Genomic DNA, 19,254 nt, shown 5'->3' on the forward strand with positions numbered 1-19,254 from the left:
ACATATAGGAACTCAAGTCATTCTGTTCACCTGACTTAGAATTCCTCACAATCAAATGTCGACCGCATTATCTACCAAGGGAATTCTCTTCGATTATAATCACAGCCGTATATATTCCCCCCCCCAAGCAGACACATCGATGGCCCTGAACGAACTTTATCTGACTCTATGTAAACTGGAAACCACACATCCTGAGGCTGCATTCATTGTAGCTGGGGATTTTAACAAGGCTAATCTGAAAACAAAACTCCCTAAATTCTATCAGCATATCGATTGTGCTACCAGGGCTGGTAAAACCCTGGATCTTTGTTATTCTAACTTCCGCAACGCATATAAGGCCCTCCACCGCCCTCCTTTCGAAAAAGCTGACCACGACTCCATTTTGTTGCTCCAGTCTACAAACAGAAACTAAAACAAGAAGCTCCCGCGCTCAGGTCTGTTCAACGCTGGTCCGACCAATCTGATTCCACGCTTCAAGACTGCTTCGATCACGTGGATTGGGATATGTTCCGCATTGCGTCCAACAACAACATTGACAAATACGCTGATTCGGTGAGCGAGTTCATTAGAAAATGCATCAGCGACGTTATACCCACAGCAACAATTAAAACATTCCCAAACCAGAAACCGTGGATTGATGGCAGCATTCGCGCGAAACTGAAAGCGCGAACCACTGCTTTTAACCAGGGCAAGGTGATCGGAAACATGACCGAATACAAACAGTGTAGCTATTCCCTCCGCAAGGCAATCAAACAAGCTAAGTGCCAGTATAGAGACAAAGTAGAGTCGCAATTCAACAGCTCAGACACAAGAGGTATGTGGCAGGGTCTACAGTCAATCACGGATTACAAAAAGAAAACCAGCCCCGTCGCGGACCAGGACCAGGATGTCCTGCTCCCAGACAGACTAAATAACTTTTTTGCTCGCTTTGAGGACAATACAGTGCCACTGACACGGCCCGCTACCAAAACCTGCGGGCTCTCYTTCACTGCAGCCGAGGTGAGTAAAACATTTAAACGTGTTAACCCTCGCAAGGCTGCAGGCCCAGACGGCATTCCCAGTCGCGTCCTCAGAGCATGCGCAGACCAGCTGGCTGGTGTGTTTAAGGACATATTCAATCAATCCTTATCCCAGTCTGCTGTTCCCACATGCTTCAAGAGGGCCACCATTGTTCCTGTTCCCAAGAAAGCTAAGGTAACTGAGCTAAACGACTACCGCCCCGTAGCACTCACTTCCATCATCATGAAGTGCTTTGAGAGACTAGTCAAGGACCATATCACCTCCACCCTACCTGACACCGTAGACCCACTCCAATTTGCTTACCGACCCAATAGGTCCACAGACGACGCAATCGCAACCACACTGCACACTGCCCTAACCCATCTGGACAAGAGGAATACCTATGTGAGAATGCTGTTCATCGACTACAGCTCAGCATTTAACATAGTACCCTCCAAACTCGTCATCAAGCTCGAGACCCTGGGTCTCGACCCCGCCCTGTGCAACCGGGTACTGGACTTCCTGACGGGCCGCCCCCAGGTGGTGAGGTAGGTAACAACATCTCCACCCCGCTGATCCTCAACACTGGGGCCCCACAAGGGTGCGTTCTGAGCCCTCTCCTGTACTCCCGTTCACCCACGACTGCGTGGCCATGCACGCCTCCAACTCAATCATCAAGTTTGCGGAGACACTACAGTGGTAGGCTTGATTACCAACAACGACGAGACGGCCTACAGGGAGGAGGTGAGGCCCTCGGAGTGTGGTGTCAGGAAAATAACCTCACATCAACGTCAACAAAACAAAGGAGATGATTGTGGACTTCAGGAAACAGCAGAGGAGACCCCCCTATCCACATCGACGGGACAGTAGTGGAGAGGGTAGTAAGTTTTAAGTTCCTCGGCGTACACACTCGCGGACAAACTGAATTGGTCCACCCACACAGACAGCGTTGTGAAGAAGGCGCAGCAGCGCCTCTTCAACCTCAGGAGGCTGAAGAAATTCGGCTTGTCACCAAAAGCACTCACAAACTTCTACAGATGCAGCAATCGAGAGCATCCTGTCGGGCTGTATCACCGCCTGGTACGGCAACTGCTCCGCCCACAACCGTAAGGCTCTCCAGAGGATAGTGAGGTCTGCACAACGCATCACCGGGGGCAAACTACCTGCCCTCCAGGACACCTACACCACCCGATGTCACAGGAAGGCCATAAAGATCATCAAGGACAACAACCACACGAGCCACTGCCTGTTCACCCCGCTATCATCCAGAAGGCGAGGTCAGTACAGGTGCATCAAAGCAAGGACGGAGAGACTGAAAAACAGCTTCTATCTCAAGGCCATCAGACTGTTAAACAGCCACCACTAACATGTAGTGGCTGCTGCCAACATACTGACTCAACTCCAGCCTCTTTAATAATGGGAATTGATGGAAATTTATGTATCACTAGCCACTTTAAACAATGCCACTTAATATAATGTTTACATACCCTACATTACTCATCTCATATGTATATGTATATACTGTACTCTATATCATCTACTGCATCTTGCCATCTTTATGTAATAAAGGTATCACTAACCACTTTAAACTATGCCACTTTATGTTTACATATCCTACATTACTCATCTCATATGTATATACTGTACTCTATACCATCTACTGCATCTTGCCTATGCCGTTCTGTACCATCACTCATTCATATATCTTTATGTACATATTCTTTATCCCTTTACACTTGTGTGTATAAGGTAGTAGTTGTGGAATTGTTAGGTTAGATTACTCGTTGGTTATTACTGCATTGTCAGAACTAGAAGTACAAGCATTTCGCTACACTCGCATTAACATCTGCTAACCATGTGTATGTGACAAATATTATTTATATATATAGTAGTATGTAGTATATATATATATAGTTCAAATCAAATATCTAAATAATTCATAGTATGACCATCTTAAAACAATTCCATATGTCAGTTTAGCACTCCCTCCCCCAACATCTTCTAAAGAAATATCAAAGCGTCATCAAAGACAATAAACTGTATTCTCTCATGTAATATTGCTAATATTAGCCTGGTAATAGATCTGGTCGTTGGTCAAGACAGCACAGACCGGTCTGGGACCAGGCTAATGTACATCCCTTTTCAATTAGCTCTGGTTCATGGAGTTAGTGCAGCTTGCTAATGTTAAGCCTTCCTATCCCTTGCCTGGACCATACATACCCTCTTGTGTTCTGTAAGCAGTGGGAATCTGCCTGGGCTGGACCATAGAGGCATTTCTCAGGCAGCAGATTATTTTGGGCCAGGCAGTGTGTTATTATGTAAAGCTAGCGTGGCTGTATTTAGGCAGGCTGATTGTAGAGCTGTTTTGTGCCGGTCTTGGTGGGTTCCCTCCACGAGGCAGCAGGAACATACGACTTTGATTGTGTCCCAAATGGCACCATATTCCCAATGTAGTGCACTACTTTTGACCAGAGACCTATTACATAGGGAATAGGGTGACATTTGCCATGCAGATTTAAGCCTCGAACCACTGTTTGATATGTGCTGTGGTAATGAGGTGAGAGAATCGCTGTATAGAGGGGCACACACACACGTGCGTAAAGCACACAAACACTCACTCACACTCATTCGCATACACACACGCACACACTGTATGCCACTGTATGATATATTGTTGACTATATGCTGCTGCCTTTTTATTTATTTATTAAGTGCCTAACAAATTCTTATTTACAACGACGGCCTACCCTGGCCAAACCCGGATGGCGCTGGGCCAATTGTGCGCCGCCCTATGGAACTCCCAATCACGGCCGGATGTAATACAGCCTGGATTCGAACCAGGGACTGTAGTGATGCCTCTTGCACTGAGATGCAGTGCCCCAAGCCATAAGACTGCTGAACAATGAATCAAATGGCCACCGGACTATTACATTGGCATTTGTTTTGTACACTGCTGCTACTTGCTGTTTATTATCAATGCATAGTCACTTCCCCCCCCCTACCTAAATGTACAAATGACCTCTAACCTGTACCCCGCACACTGACTCGGGTACCCCCTGTATATAGCCTCGGTGTTATGTTATTATGTTACTTTTTATTATTTTTTACTTTGGTTTATTTGGTAAATATTTTATTAACTCTTCTTGAACTGCACTGTTGGTTAAGGGCTGGTAAGTAAGCATTTCACGGTAAGGTCTACTACACGTGTTGTATTCGGCGCATGTGACAAATAACGTTAGATTTGATTTGATTGGACCGCCGCGCCACTCGGGAGCCCTAATGCATGTACTACTCCCCTTCCTCCACCCCCCTTCACTTTTCCCCCTTTTTTTATTTTGGTTTCTTTGGTTCTTCTCTCTTGAAAATAGCCTGTGGAAATACTCCCGAGCCTGAGATTATAGTGTGTGCGTTATCTGTTGAACCCTTATCTATTGGCGTCATGTGAAGTGTGTGCGTGTGTGTGTGCCCGCGCGCTTGTGTGTTTTACGAGTGTGCGCGCACCTCTCCATGATCAACAACCAACCAGAGGCGGAGCCGAGGCGCTGACTGTAATGCGATAGCTGCTCTGTTCAAAAGTGCTATTACACACACTCTCACTCACTCACATACACACGCCGCTGGAGCGCATAGAGACACTCCGCTACAGACAGAAAGACTAGAGTGGTCCCAGAGATGGAATGAATTCTCCTTCGGAAGATATTATATTCATGTTCGTCACACTTCTCATGATTTGCGCTCCATTCTTGTCCTAAATACGGAGACTTCTTGTCGGTTGATAGTTCAGTCAACTGTGTCTTATCGGTCGTAAATGCAGGAGTAAATGACCGGAGTCCTGGAATCCCTGCGAGCACAGGAGAGAGAAGGGGGGAAAGGCAAGCGCTTCAGTCGTATTTGGAGGTAGACTAAGAGCCGCTTATCAAACCCTGTAGGAAATACCCCAGGAGGTTCCAAATCAGTGGACAAGCTCTGTATGGAACCGGGGAATTAAGAGGAGTTTATTTCATCCACGTTGCTCCACGAGGCTAGATAACCCAGTCATGACGAAAATATTAAAGTTATAAGGTGGCATCCCAGTGTCAAGTAGCCTATATGCCTGCTTCGGAGGGAAAGCTGTTCACCGCTGTCTTTAGCCCATTTTTATTCAATTAAGTACACTTGGAACAAACATTATTCGTTGATTGTTTTAGTAAAATAGGCTACGTGGAGTAATAACATTTGTTCCTACATTTTCTGGAAAAAAAGGGTCTCTACATTTTCTGCAAAAAAGGGTGTGTATTTTCTTGATGGACAACTGATTTGATCCTGGGAGGTAACATTTATAAATAACAAGACATTGAACATTGCCAAAATGGATATGCTACCATCGCTGATTGGATTTTTACTTGCAATGTGTCTAACACCAGGAGTCCGTGGAGACAAGGGTAAGTTCTCTTCAACACATGGGCTGTCAAGAAACGTGTCCGAATGTACCCGACACTACCCTTTATGGGTGATTTAAATTCTGAATTTACTTTAAACTATGATAAAAACTGAAAGCTCACATAGTTTTTTTATTATAACATAGTTTTTTTTATTATACCTGTGTCTTGGAGACTGACAGGGAAAATAGCTTGTTTTTCTCAGGGTTGGAAAACTCGTTTGGTTTTAAAGCACGAGCTCCATTTGTTTCAAATCAGGAATTTCAACACATAGGCCGTGAATGGCATCAGATAGCCTACTGGTTATCAGACAATGTCTATCATGTGTAGTGTAAGCGTACTGGTATTTCCCACAAAATGTTCTCTCAGCCTTGAAAGATGAGCCCATTCTCATTCGTTATCCTAGTTTGTCCAGAACAATATTGCAATTCCACTTCTTTCGTATACCAAGAGTAATTGGACAATATTCCACCCATGAAAAATTACTGGGTGATATGTTATTTGATACTCAAAAGCTATTCTATTATGCCCCCAAAATAGGTCATTACCATTTAATAAAAGTTGCCATAGCATGGGGGGGTACATGTTAAAAAGTTCCACTGCCGTTCATCTTAGGCAGGTTTTGTAATTTTATGATCACAGATTTTTTTAAAGTAATAACCCTACATACATTAGCATATAATAGCCCAATGACTGCTTTGTAGGGTGATAATTCCATAATAATTATATAATTAAAAAAGGGGGAAAAACGGACCTACTTTCTTTTTGTTGTTGTGTTTCTTGGTAGAGTTCATGAATGAATGCTAAACTCTATACGCGTCTGTAGACAACATAATCCATTGACCAAACCAAAATAATGCGCCTCAAGTGGTATTTTGCTGTTAGTGGATAATGACAAGAATATTAGTTAGACTAACCACCACCATCATCATTAATATCAACAAGAACACCAACAACTCGCTCATTATCTCAAGAGTCTTGCAATCATTATGGTGATGGTTTGTGCCCGAATCGCACTTGTGCCTCCGCAGCTCGAGGCGGCGCCACACAATCAGTTCTCCGCTCGCGCTGCAACATTAAGACCAGAGGACACATTTTGACAAAAGGCCACCTTCCATTCCATTCAGGGAATCGTGCTGATTTTACACTAGCTGGCTTGCTTCTTAAGTCACAGTAGTTGTATCCATAATTCATGCGTAAGAGTTGTTCTTTTGGTTGTAGTTTTGGAATCTTGTCTAAGTTCCGACTCCCGATGTAGAGCTCTCCTGAGCTTTAAAACACTGTCTGGTTTCTCACTCCCGTTCTGCTCTGTCTCTGTGCCCTACTCAGTGTCGCATCCCTGGCTGGTTTACGGGACTAGTCCTATGGTTCTTCCTTAGAATGTGCTCCAAAGTGTGTGGTGTGTGTGTGTGTGTGTGATTCTTGTTTGCATACATTCAAGTGTGTGTGAGAGTGGTTTTGGACCTGCCATTTAGAGAGATTCAATATGATCTGTTTGCAGTGTTGGCTGCCTGTGTGCCCGTTGATCAGAGACAGATGTGGGCCTTTGGCAGCTCTCCCCCAGCTTGCTCAGATACCTCAGCCTGCCAAAGCACTCACTGTTCCAGCCTTCTCCTGTCCTCCTCAAAACAGCACATCTTGTACATACACACAGCAGCACGAGAGAGAGAAAAAAGGAGATGTGGGAAAGACAGGAGGTTGTGAGAGAAAGAGTGACAGAGATGTTGTGCAGGACAAGAGCATGTTTTTCAGGACAAACACCAGAGTGAGAGAGAGAGAGCACGAGAGAAACAGATAGAGATGAGGAGGAAGGGTACAGTATTTGACAGGAGGGGGTTGAGTACCAAACAGCAGGGTCACAGAGTTTTAAGAACAGAGGGCAGGAAGAGGAACTGATGATGTTGGGCGTATGAAAATGAACACTACACTCGGGGGTCGGAGAGCAGAAGAGAGAAGTCTGTGTCTTTGTCCCAAATATCACCCTTTTCTGTATTTAGTGTACTACTTTTGACCAGAGCCCATAGGGCTAAAGGAGGGAATAAGCTCTGGTCAGAAGTAATGCACTACAATAGGGTGACATTTGGGATGCACAGAATGTAACCACAACAGTGTGACTCATGATTGTGTTAGTATAATTAAGTCATTCGTAATAATTAACTAGTAATTAATTGAACATACAGGACCAGTGTGTGTCTTCTTTGTCTCTGTATGTTTACCTTTCTATCTGTTATAATGCAGATGAATGAAAAGCTTTATTTTCCTCCTCTCTCTCTCTGCTTGCTTCTTTCTCTCCCTCGTTCGCTTCTTTCTCTTGTCTCCCCCACCTCACTGTCTCCCTCTCCATGGCCCCTCTCCGCTGCCCCCCCCCCTTTCCCTCTCTCTCCCCCAGAATCTTTTTTAATCTGCCCCAGACTCCTATAACACATCAGCAGCGGAGAAACAAGGTCAGAACTGTAGTTGTTAGCATTCAAGAGCTGAAAAACAAAGGGGCTGTGGTTCAATACCTTGGCCAGGAGACGGGCTGGGGGGAGGAGGGGGCCACGCCAGTCCCCTGGAACAAGCCGACTAGGGTGAAATTATAAACAAGGTCACCATAAATAATACACCTATCGGCTAGCTGGTGGCCCCTCGGTCTGCTGCTTAATGTGTGTGCACGCACTCACACACACTGCACACACACTGCACACACAGGTCATTTATCTGGACAGCAGTATTTTAGCAAAGCAAAACCCAGCGAAACGCAACCATCTGCTTGTGGTCAATTGATCCGTTGATTAATTGATTGCTATACCCAACCCAATGCATTTAGTTGATTAGCCAAAACCACTTAGCCTATTATGAAGAGACATGCATGCGTGCTCTAACTCGGGTTAGAGAGGAGGCTTTTGTCTAGCATGCTAATGGTGAATTAGGGTACCAAATCTGTGTGTTGTTCATTTTGGAACTGAAGTCTAAATGTGTACACTTGAATAGCTATGTTATAACTACGATTTCTGCTGCATATTCATTTAGTATTGTTCCATTTTTTTCTTAATCCTTAATATAATAACAATAGAAGTTATAACATGTCGTTTAGCAGATGTCTTTATCCAGAGCGACTTAGTGTGTGCATACAGTTTCATATGGGTGGCCCCAATGGAACTCAAACCCATGATACCGACGTTGTCAGTGCTCTACCATCTGAGCCATACAGGACACTTTAATATTATCTAAAGGTAGGTAGGGCCTTATGGTAGGTGCCTAATGATTAAAGTAAAGAGCTTTGAAAGTCACAAATCTCTTTCCCTCCCTCCCTCCCTCCCTCCCTCCCTCCCTGTCTCCCTCCCTCCAGTCTTGTGTGGAGTGGTTAGATTAACAACAGTCGTGGACACAGCCCCTGTGTAGGGATGAACGAATAGTGCCTCTCATCTCTCTGTCCCCCTGATTCCCTCTCTCGAAGCGATATCACTTTTTAATTAAGGTGGGAGAGAGAGAGAGAGAGCAAAAAAGAGAGAGAATGATGGGGAGATTTATAATGGCCCTTCCACACATTCACAGCTGTTCCCAAAGTGTGACGCCACAGTACACTGATAATACCGCTAATAGAAATTGGTGCATACACACACAGATGTGCAGTCATATGCAGATACTGTATATATAGACGGAGACTTGTACAGTAGATTTGAAGACTTTAAAGCACACATTTTGCTTGCATCCAAGTTCACGCACACACTCACACATGTGCACATATACACCATTATGTGTAGACCCACACATGGCCTCAACTGTTATTGCTACATATATGTTATATATTCTATATCAACATTGTTCATATATGTTGAGGTCGCTATGGCATGTCTGTGCAGTGTTGTGTGCATGCGTGTGTGGAGATGGATGGAGTCCTGAGCCAGCACAGACACAATAATTCATGAGGCTACCTCTCTACTGAACGCTCTCTCCTCATCCTCCCTCCTTATCACACAAACACACATGCACATATAAGACATAGTGCCCTGAAAAACACACTGTATATTCATAAAAACACAAATATTCACATCCACCCTAACAGAGGACTTATACAAAGACAAACCCAGTCGATAACATACACAATGCGCGTCCGTACCCCCCCCCCCCCACACCTCTCCCCTGCATCTACTGTATATCCTACTGACAGCCCATCAGCTCCTCCAGGGTCAGTCCCCACAGGGATGGTCATGTCTTAATGAGCCTCGTCAGGCTCTCTCCATCTCCTCCTCACACTCTCTTTCTTCCTCCCCCTCGATCACCTCCCTCCCTTCCTTCTCTGCCTTAATCCGTCTCCGTCTCACAACCTTTCTCTGCCACTCTCCATTCCTCCTACCCCTCTCTCAATCCCTCTTATCTCCCACTTTTTTGTCCCTCTCCCTCCATCACGCTCCCTCTCCTCCCTCACCCCCCCTCATCATCCTCATCCCCTTCATCTATCCCTCTTTACCTGCCTTTCTCCCTGCTGGCATCCCTCTCTCCACCCCCCGTCTCCCCGTCGCCCTCCTCCTTAGCTGTACATGAATGGTCTGCTCAGTTCTGGGAGCGGAAAAGTCCTGAGGCTGCAGGATTCTCCCAAATGGCTTAATCTTCCCCTGGCGGTACTACTGACAACTCCGCACAGCTTTTGGAGAATACAATAGGAGACATGGGTTGTGTCCTAAATGGCACCCTATTCCCTATATCCCCCATACTCAACTGGCGGACCGCGGACCGGATCTGGACTCAGAACGGGGTCAATACGGACCTCTGTTCCAGGAAAAAAGACAAAATAAATATACATATATAGTACCAGTCAAACGTTTGGACATACCTTCTAATTTTCTTAATTTTCTAAGGGTTTTTCTTAATTTTTTACTATTTTCTACATTGTACAATAATAGTGAAGACATCAAAACTATGAAATTACACATATGGAATAATGTAGTAACCAAAAAAGTCTTAAACAAATCTAAATAGATTTTAGATTCTTCAAAATAGCCACTCTTTGACTTGATGACAGCTTTGCACATTCTTGGCATTCTCTCAACCAGCTTCACCTGGAATGCTTTTCCGACAGTCTTGAAGGAGTTCCCACATATGCTGAGCACTTGTTGGCTGCTTTTCCTTCACTCTGCGGTCCAACTCATCCCAAACCATCTCAATTGGGTTGAGATTGGGTGATTGTGAAGGCCAGGTCATCTGATGCAGCACTCCATCACTCTCCTTTTTGGTCAAATAGCCCTTACACAGCCTGGAGGTATGTTGGGTCATTGTCCTGTTGAAAAATAATTGACAGTCCCACTAAGCGCAAACCAGGCTGGATGGCGTATCGCTGCAGAATGCTGTGGTAGCCATGCTGGTTAACTGTGCCTTGAATTCTAAATAAATCACAGACAGTGTCACAAGCAAAGCACCATCACACTTCCTCCTCCATGCTTCACGGTGGGAACCACACATGCGGAGATCATCCGTTCACCTACTCTGCGTCTCACAAAGACACAGCGGTTGGATCCAAAAATCTCAAATTTGGACTCATCAGACCAAAGGACAGATTTCCACTGGTCTAATGTCCATTGCACGAAGCAAGTCTCTTCTTCTTATTGGTGTCCTTTAGTAGTGGTTTCTTTGCAGCAATTTGACCACGAAGGCCTGATTCACGCAGTCTCCTCTGAACAGTTGATGTTGAGATGTGTCTGTTACTTGAACTCTGTGAAGCATTTATTTGGGCTGCAATCTGAGGTGCAGTTAACTCTAATGAACTTATCCTCTGCAGCTGTAGCAGAGGTAACTCTGGGTCATCCTTTCCTGTGGCGGGCCTCATGAGAGCCAGTTTCATCATAGCGCATGATGATTTTTGCTACTGCACTTGAAGAAACTGTCAAAGTTCTTGAAATTTTCCGCATTGACTGACCTTCATCTCTTAAAGTAATGATGGACTGTTGTTTCTCTTTGCTTATTTGAGCTGTTCTTGCCATGAAATGAACTTGGGCTTTTACCAAATAGGGCTATCTTCTGTATACCACCCCTACCTTGTCACAACACAACTGATTGGCTCAAACACATTAAGAAGGAAAGAAATTCCACAAATGAACTTTTAACAAGGCACACCTGTTAATTGAAATGCATTCCAGGTGACTACCTCATGAAGCTGGTTGAGAGAATGCCAAGACTGTGCAAAGCTGTCATCAAGGCAAAGGGTGGCTACTTTGAAGAATCTCAAATATAAAATATATTTTGATTTGTTTAACACTTTTTTGGTTACGACATGATTCCATATGTGTTATTTCATAGTTTTAATGTCTTCACTATTAGTCTGCAATGTAGAAAATAGTAAAAATAAAGAAAAACCCTGGAATGAGTAGGTGTATATATTGTTTTTACGAGCTCGTGCTTTGACCCCTGGTATCATATAAAGACACATAAGACATAGAAGAATGCGTGGAATTGCAGGAAATTACCTTWAAAAMAWWWWWTTMAATTCTCTACCATGCAAAATGTGTATAATTGCCGACAAGAGGGGTGTGAACAGTTTGGGGTTGCATGGGTTGCGAAGTGGGGGTTTGTTACTATGGTGATAAATTACATTATCCATCCGGAGTTTTGCCAACTAGGAAATTTGTGTGACCGGACCTTCTCAAATAGTACTTGAGTACCCTTGCCGTCTATAGTACACTACTTTTGACCAGAACCCTATGGGATTCCCTATGGGCCCTGGTCAAAAGTAGTGCACTAAATCGGGATAAGGGTGCCATTTAAGATGCAGACATGGAGGAGGTGGGGAGAGAAGGACACGCCATAGGCAGACTTTATAGTCCTGCATGTCTGAATCCTCCAGGGGAGATAAAGAGACTTTTCTCTACTTTTGGTTATCTTTTTATTTAGCTTTGGTTGCAGTATTGAGTGATAGGTGTGTTGAGTGATAGGCTGGACTGGCATGTGGGGGGAGTGTGTGCATGTGTGTGTGCGTGTGTGCATGCCCACGTGTGTATACATAAGTGTGTGTGTGTGAGTTTCTATCCCAAGTAAGAATGGTAGGGTTTCGCTATTATATCAAATGTCACCAAATCCTAAGTGTGCCTTTTAAAATACAATAGCCTTGAAAATGTCAACCCTTGAACAGTCTATTATATTTCAACCCTCCAATCTTTTCCCCCTGCTTCCTTTGATGAGGTGCTCACATAACTCGGGAATAGGTGAAGCAGATGAAACAGAATATTGAGTCATCGCCATTTTCATTGATGTCCTCATAATCATTGGGCTGCCGAGTGGCGCAGCGGTCTATGGTACTGCATCTCAGTGCTTGAGGTGTCACTACAGACACCCTGGTTCGAATCCAGGCTGTATCGCAACCGTCCGTGATTGGGTGCCCCATAGGGCGGCGCACAATTGGCCCAGCGTCATCCGGGTTTGGCAGGTGTATGCCGTCTTTGTGAATAAGAATTTGTTCTTAACTGATATGCCGAGTTAAATAAAGGTTAAATAAAAAATTCACACTCAGTCTTCCTTTTCCGATGGTCAGGCTGTGTTCCAATTCTCTACCCTTCTCCCGATTTGTTCACTTGTACACTCCCCCTCATGGATTTAAAAGGTATGAACTGGTGTTGGGATAATGGTGGAAACTCCCTCCAGCCATGCTTGCACCAAATGCATGAGGGGGAGTAAATGAGTGCACACTTCGGGATAAGGGTAAAGAATCGGAACGCAGCCSTCTGTCAGCACGGAAAGAGTTAACCACCCCTAGCATCGTTGTCATGGTGAACATTGTGGAGAGACATTTTTGTCTTCCTAATCTCGCCTTCCATTTAGAATAATAATGACTGGAAAATCATATACTGCAGTAAAATGACTGATGAGAGGCCTCACTGTATTGTCTGCCGATGTGTTTGTGTGTGCTTTGCGTGTTTGTGTGAGATAGGGAATGGCGAGCGAGGCGTGGGCGTACGGCGAAAATAAAGGCTTTGTTACTCTGGCTTCTCATTACAGATTCGGGGTGAACCCTTGTACCCCTAGACAGGGGGTCTGCTGTCACTTCCTGTCTGGGCCAGCCGAGCGATGCTATTGGCAGGCTATTGTTCCTGGGAGAGAGCCGATAGGATCAGGGAATGTGTTCTAATGTTTGCAGATTGCCTTGCCAGAACAACAATTACATTTAGAGAATGCTCCCAGAGGAGAGATAAGAGCCATGGTGTGGGATTAGTTTGTCTACATGGGAGGACGTGCGCGTGGTTGTCTATTTTGTTGCTATAGTAGAATTCATGTGAACACTACGTATGTCTGACACAGATATTATTACACATCGCGCGTCACTACATCACACATCACTATGGAATAAGAAGACACATTCTCAAATCAATAACTTATCACTTGAATAGCAAGGTTTTTATTCGTAGATGTTTTGAGTCTGTGTATTAACCATATGTCTCTCTCTCTATCTCTCTCTCTCTCTCACACTCTCATACTCTCTCTCCCTCTCTTTCTCTCTCTCTCTCAGGTGAGGTGTGTGGGGGCACCCTGGATGCCAGCGACGCAGGGTACATCACGTCCCCGGGCTACCCTCTGGAGTACCCGCCCCACCAGAATTGCCAGTGGGTCATCACGGCCCCGGAGCCCTCCCAGCGCATCGTCCTCAACTTCAACCCCCACTTTGAACTGGAGAGACTGGACTGCAGGTGAGAGAGAAGGGGGAGAGGGGTGATTTGGGGAAAGAGGGCGAGGGAGGCCTTTTGGATATACTTAGGCTAGACAAATGGTAGAGGGAGGAGGAGAAGGAGAGAGGGAGGGAGAGAAGGAGGGAGATTGACCAGGGATGGTTTTAACTTCAGATCTGCCTTTTAACTGGTTAAACATATGTAACAGAGTGTTCATAGTTAGCCATAGTTACAGTTTTGGCCATTACAGTAGGTAAGAAAGGGCCAAGACTGTCAGGGTTAATACTTGAATATTGAGGGGATGAACGAATAGAATTGGTTGATAATAGAGAGGAGGATGAGGTTGATCGGGTGGAGGAGAAAAGAAACGTGGATGAACGAACGGAGAGAATGGTTGAAAGAAAGACGGGTGATGTGGTGAATTTTACAGGAAAACAGATTTGAGAGAGTTCAGTGGAGCTATTACAGGCCAGATGGGAACCAGCTTGGTCAGTTTCCTCTTTCATAGAGATGTATAATATGAATCATATGCCTTTCTATTGTCTCTCTGACCTCATAGCAGTCAGTCATCATGCTCTGGCCTGGCTTTAGCCCCTGCCTCCTACTGCTCTCTTAAAGCTGCACTATGAAGACATTTCTCAGCCATTTCCTGGTTGCAAAAATTCTAATAGTTCACCTAATTTCAGTTTACGTGACAAAACAAGCAAGTATAGTGTAGAGAATCATTCTACTATCTAAATCGCTGTGAAATATATTTTCCATAAGCAATATTTTCAGCTGTTTGAAGCTGGTGTACAAAACTGAAAGTAAAACACGTAAAAACGAAACGTAAGAACGGGAAGCATAGAAATTCCGCACATAAAACAGATCTACCTCTTCTTAGACTTGCATTCAATGAGAATGAGATCTATAACTTTTTTTCTATTTCTTTTTGTTTTACCCCTTTTTCTCCCCAATTTCGTGGTATCCAATTGGTAGTTGGATACCACGAAAACACAACCCAACCAACAATGCCCACTTAACCCGGAAGCCAGCCGCACCAATGTGTCGGAGGAAACACCGTACACCTGGCGACCGTGTCAGCGTGCACTGCGCCCGGCCCGCCACAGGAGTCGCTAGTGCGCGATGGGACAAAGACATCCCTGCCGGCAAAACCCTCCCCTAACCCGGACGACGCTGGGTCTCACGGGTTGCGKCCGGCTGCGACAGAGCCTGGACTCGAACCCAGAATCTCTACTGGCACAGCTAGTGCCTTAGACCACTGCGCCTCCCGGGAGACCCATAACTCCCATTTCTATGTGGCTCGGGTGGTTGTTGAACTTGATGATGTCCCTATCTGGTCTTGTGTAACGTAATGCCCTATTAAAATCCCCCTAGTCATAGATAGCATGTGTAGTTCTGTGATAGACGGATACAATGAATGTGCTCACTGTCGTTAAGCAGTATTTCAAAGAGAGAGAGAGAGAATTGAAAAGCCTCCTCAGAAATGCTCTACTTTTTTGTGGATTGGTTTTGTATTAGCCTGAGGGGACTGTGTGATCTCAAGCTTTGCCCTCTCACACTTCCACTCAGATGTGTGTGGGTGCTTTTTTGTAAACGCTGWGTGTGGGTGCACATGCCATTGTTTGTTTGTGTGTGTGCCCCGTGCGTGTGTGAGTGTGCATGTGTGGGTGTGTGTTTCTTCGTGCGTGCTTCTCTCTGTGTGTGTATTTCCTTATTTATGCGTGTATACCTGCACATGCACACATGTTTGGGAGAGCGTGTGTAATCGGCAGGGAACACATGGCAACCACTATCCATTCCGCATCCTGTCCCCCATCCTCAGAGAAAAAGGCCCATACTTTACAGCCCCATTAGAAAAGAGAGCCACATCAACAATGTTATTTATTCATAAAGACAAACCTATAACTCCCTTTTCTCACTAATGCTGCTATAGCCTTTTTATGTAGGATGTGTCCCAAATTGCACCCTATTCCCTGGATGTTTTTTTTTTTTTTGACCAGAGAACACTGTACTGTAATAGGGAATAGGGTGCCATTTGGGACMCACACAGATTTAGTTTGTTGAAGATGTGTTCCTAGGCCCTCATGGCCAAAACAGCAACAAAACAAAGTGGAGAAAGCCAAAGTGCAGGCCGACACGCCCCCCCCCCCAATCTCCCACAGGGTGCTTTAGACTGGGTTCAAATAGCTTCCAGTTAGTGTTTCTGGTGCAGCTGTGTGTTGTTTCCTCCTTCCTGAGTGATTAGGCATAGCAGTATGTCTGACTGAGGAGACAGCAGGGAGACTTGGAGTTTTTCCTCTCCTGGTTTGAGGTGAGGGAGCGGTAATGCTGGACTGTATTCATTAGTGCACACCGTAGCAAACAGTAACAATTTTTGGGCAACGGAAAACATTTTGAAACGAAAACAAGAGTTTCTTAATTGAACAAGTTCAAGTTTGTCCCTCCTCATTTCGGCCCGTTTTGTTCTTAGTGAATAAATCACTGGAGGGGCAGGAGACTTGGCCAGGGTATTATTTAAATGCTATCTGAATATACTGTATATATAATGTAAATATTACAAATGGACTGTGTTTATTGTAAATATGTGATATAGTTGCGAGAGTTGTAAAGGGCTTTAATCTATGGACAATTACAGTTACATGTCTTTTGTATGTCTCATCACCTCATACACATTATGTCAGTGCCATGGTCTCTCCTGAGAGTAAATTACTCTGAGACCCTGAGCATGCGAACTCAAGGAAAGTGTTCGGTTGGCCCACCTAAGGTCAGCCTTCAATTATAACCCACACCATACTGATGAATTAATCCCTCTCCCGGCCAACCAGCACTTTCCCGGGGTTCAAAGAGTCAAACGCTCTGGTAGCTTCAACCGCACAGATCATCACTGCTGCAGCAATAAAATATCCAGTGTTATGCAGACTTCACATATCTGAGGTGGCACTTTAATTCAGAATTTCATTTCAGGCAGAGTCCGGCAGGGTGCCAAATGGCTTTTACCTCCAAGCCCAGAGTAGATTGATGAGGAATAAATGCAATAAAGGCTGAGATGAAATATCAGGCCGATATCTCTAATGCAATCTGCCATTGGCTGGGACCAGGGCTGAAGGGATGATACCGATATGGAGTGCAGGAGGTGCATCCTACTTTCTCCTTAGCTCTCTCTCTCTCTCTCTCTCTCTCTCTCTCTCTCTCTCTCTCTCTCTCTTCTCTCTCCTCTCTATCCTCTCTCTCTCTCTCCTCTCTCTCTCTCTCTCTCTCTCTCCTCTCTTCTCCTCTCTCTCTCTCTCTCTCTCCTTTCTGCTTGTATTGGAAGTACTTTATTTTGCAACAGTGCGGATTAAACTATTGAAAGGGATGTTCGCCGGCACACCTACACAGTACACACCACACACACACCATAAAGCTGACACACCACTTTCGCAAAGCATTCAATTTTCCACTCATTATTGTTTTTCATGCAGTTTTTTTTGATATAGGTCATTTTTATATATGGGCCCCACATTGGCAAACTGGAGGTGACGATTTAGTAGGAGCTTTATATCCATACAGTTCTTATATCTGGCTGCAACATGGTTCCTCCGTAGAATTGATCATTCACTTTAACAAACGGCACCCCATACTAATGCATCCCCAAAATGGGGGGGCCCCAAACACTATTCCATATTTTAGTGCACTAATTAAGAATATGGGTCCATTTGGGACGTACACTTAGTTTTCATTCACGGGGAAGTGCCATTGAGGCGTAACAATAGAGAGGTTCAACGTGTGAGTGTGATATCATCCTCTGTGTCTGCTACACTCCCTGGGGGGAGATGGGAGCTGTTGGAATCAGATCAATGGCCGTTTTCCGCTTGTAATGAGGAATTGATGTGCAACAGACGTGGAGAGTGTGTGTATGTGTATATGGGGCGGGCAGGGGGGGGGCAGATTAATGAGGCCACTGTTTCAGGTCTGATCTGCCCAGATTCACAAGTCATGGTCACTGAGTCATGGTCGCATTACGGTCATGTGTACTTGACCACACCAATAGCCACTAATAGTCAACCAACCGATCACTCCGGTCTTTAAATACATATACACTCTCTCATGCTCAGAGAGAGAGAGAGAGAGGGAGAAAGACAGACAGACACAGACAGACAGACAGAGAGAAACATATATTTTTTAATACAGACATAAGAAGGTCATACAGGGCATCCCAGCAGTAGATACTCACACCAACCAGACTGGCGGGATCGATGGCGATGCCCCTTTAAAAAGCCTTAGGCCGTAGCCTATAGGCCTATATCGAGTCTTTGTGGTTAGCTGTTAGCGGTTTAGCCCCAGCCTTTGTCCCAAATGGCACCCTATTCCCTAAATAGTGCACGTCCTATGGGCCCTGGTCAAAAGAAGTGCACTATATTAAGGAATAGAGTGCCTTTTGGGACGCAACCCCAGTTATCTGTAACTGTAAAGTTACTGTAAGCAACGGCTCAGAGATGGCCGCTCTGAGTGCTATTTGAGCTATTTTGTTCTAAGGCCAGATTGAAGACGGCAGCCGGGGGAATCTGTTGGGATTTCTCTCCCAGCGTCTACTTAATATTTCAGAGGCACTTATGCCTTATTAGGCGTACATGAGGTGCATGAGGTGGCTCTATGCTAGGCAGACTAAGAAGCCTTACTTCCTTTTAGTGTCTGGGCCTCAGCCCTGTTGTTGACCATCAGCGCCTGATATAGCTGTGGTTGTTGAGCACTTTAGATTAAGAGTGAATAGTGGTAACAAATATATATATCGTCCGGAATGGAAGCAACACTCACACAAATTCATAGCCATTTTTGTTGTTGTTGTACACCTCTCAAAATTGCATTTTGTCAGTATAAACTACACAGTTCAGTTGTGAGTGTAGATTACACCTGCCATGCCTCTATTTTAGGAACAGATATTTGCAATTTTTGTCAAGTGCAACACTCATCCCACAGAGTGGTGGAAGTGAACTCGATTAGACTCTGTTCTCAGTGGTGAGTTTGACAGTCTGGGGCAAAGGGTTAGGAGAAATGGTTTCACCCTGGTTATACCATGGTGTTTTCAGAGTGGTTGCTGTGTGTCTCCCTCTCCCAGACACACACATGCAAGCGCACACACAGACGCACACATGCAAGCGCACACACAGACACACACATGCAAGCGCACACACAGACACACACATGCAAGCGCACACACAGAC

The 19,254-nt window shown here is 44.9% G+C and overlaps 1 protein-coding gene across 1 annotated transcript in view; it reads left to right on the plus strand.

Annotated features, from left to right (window-relative positions):
• Nucleotides 1-4,574: 4,574 nt before the first annotated feature.
• The window catches only part of LOC111953212 (neuropilin-2-like), a 75,739-nt gene continuing 61,059 nt past the window's right edge, over nucleotides 4,575-19,254 (plus strand). Inside the window, 2 exon segments of the mRNA XM_023972334.2 lie at nucleotides 4,575-5,420; nucleotides 13,894-14,071. Of these exon segments, the coding sequence (XP_023828102.2) occupies nucleotides 5,348-5,420; nucleotides 13,894-14,071 (251 nt within the window). The 5' untranslated portion in view covers nucleotides 4,575-5,347.

Source organism: Salvelinus sp. IW2-2015, linkage group LG27 (assembly GCF_002910315.2).
Source record: "Salvelinus sp. IW2-2015 linkage group LG27, ASM291031v2, whole genome shotgun sequence".
Classification (NCBI taxonomy): domain Eukaryota; kingdom Metazoa; phylum Chordata; class Actinopteri; order Salmoniformes; family Salmonidae; genus Salvelinus; species Salvelinus sp. IW2-2015.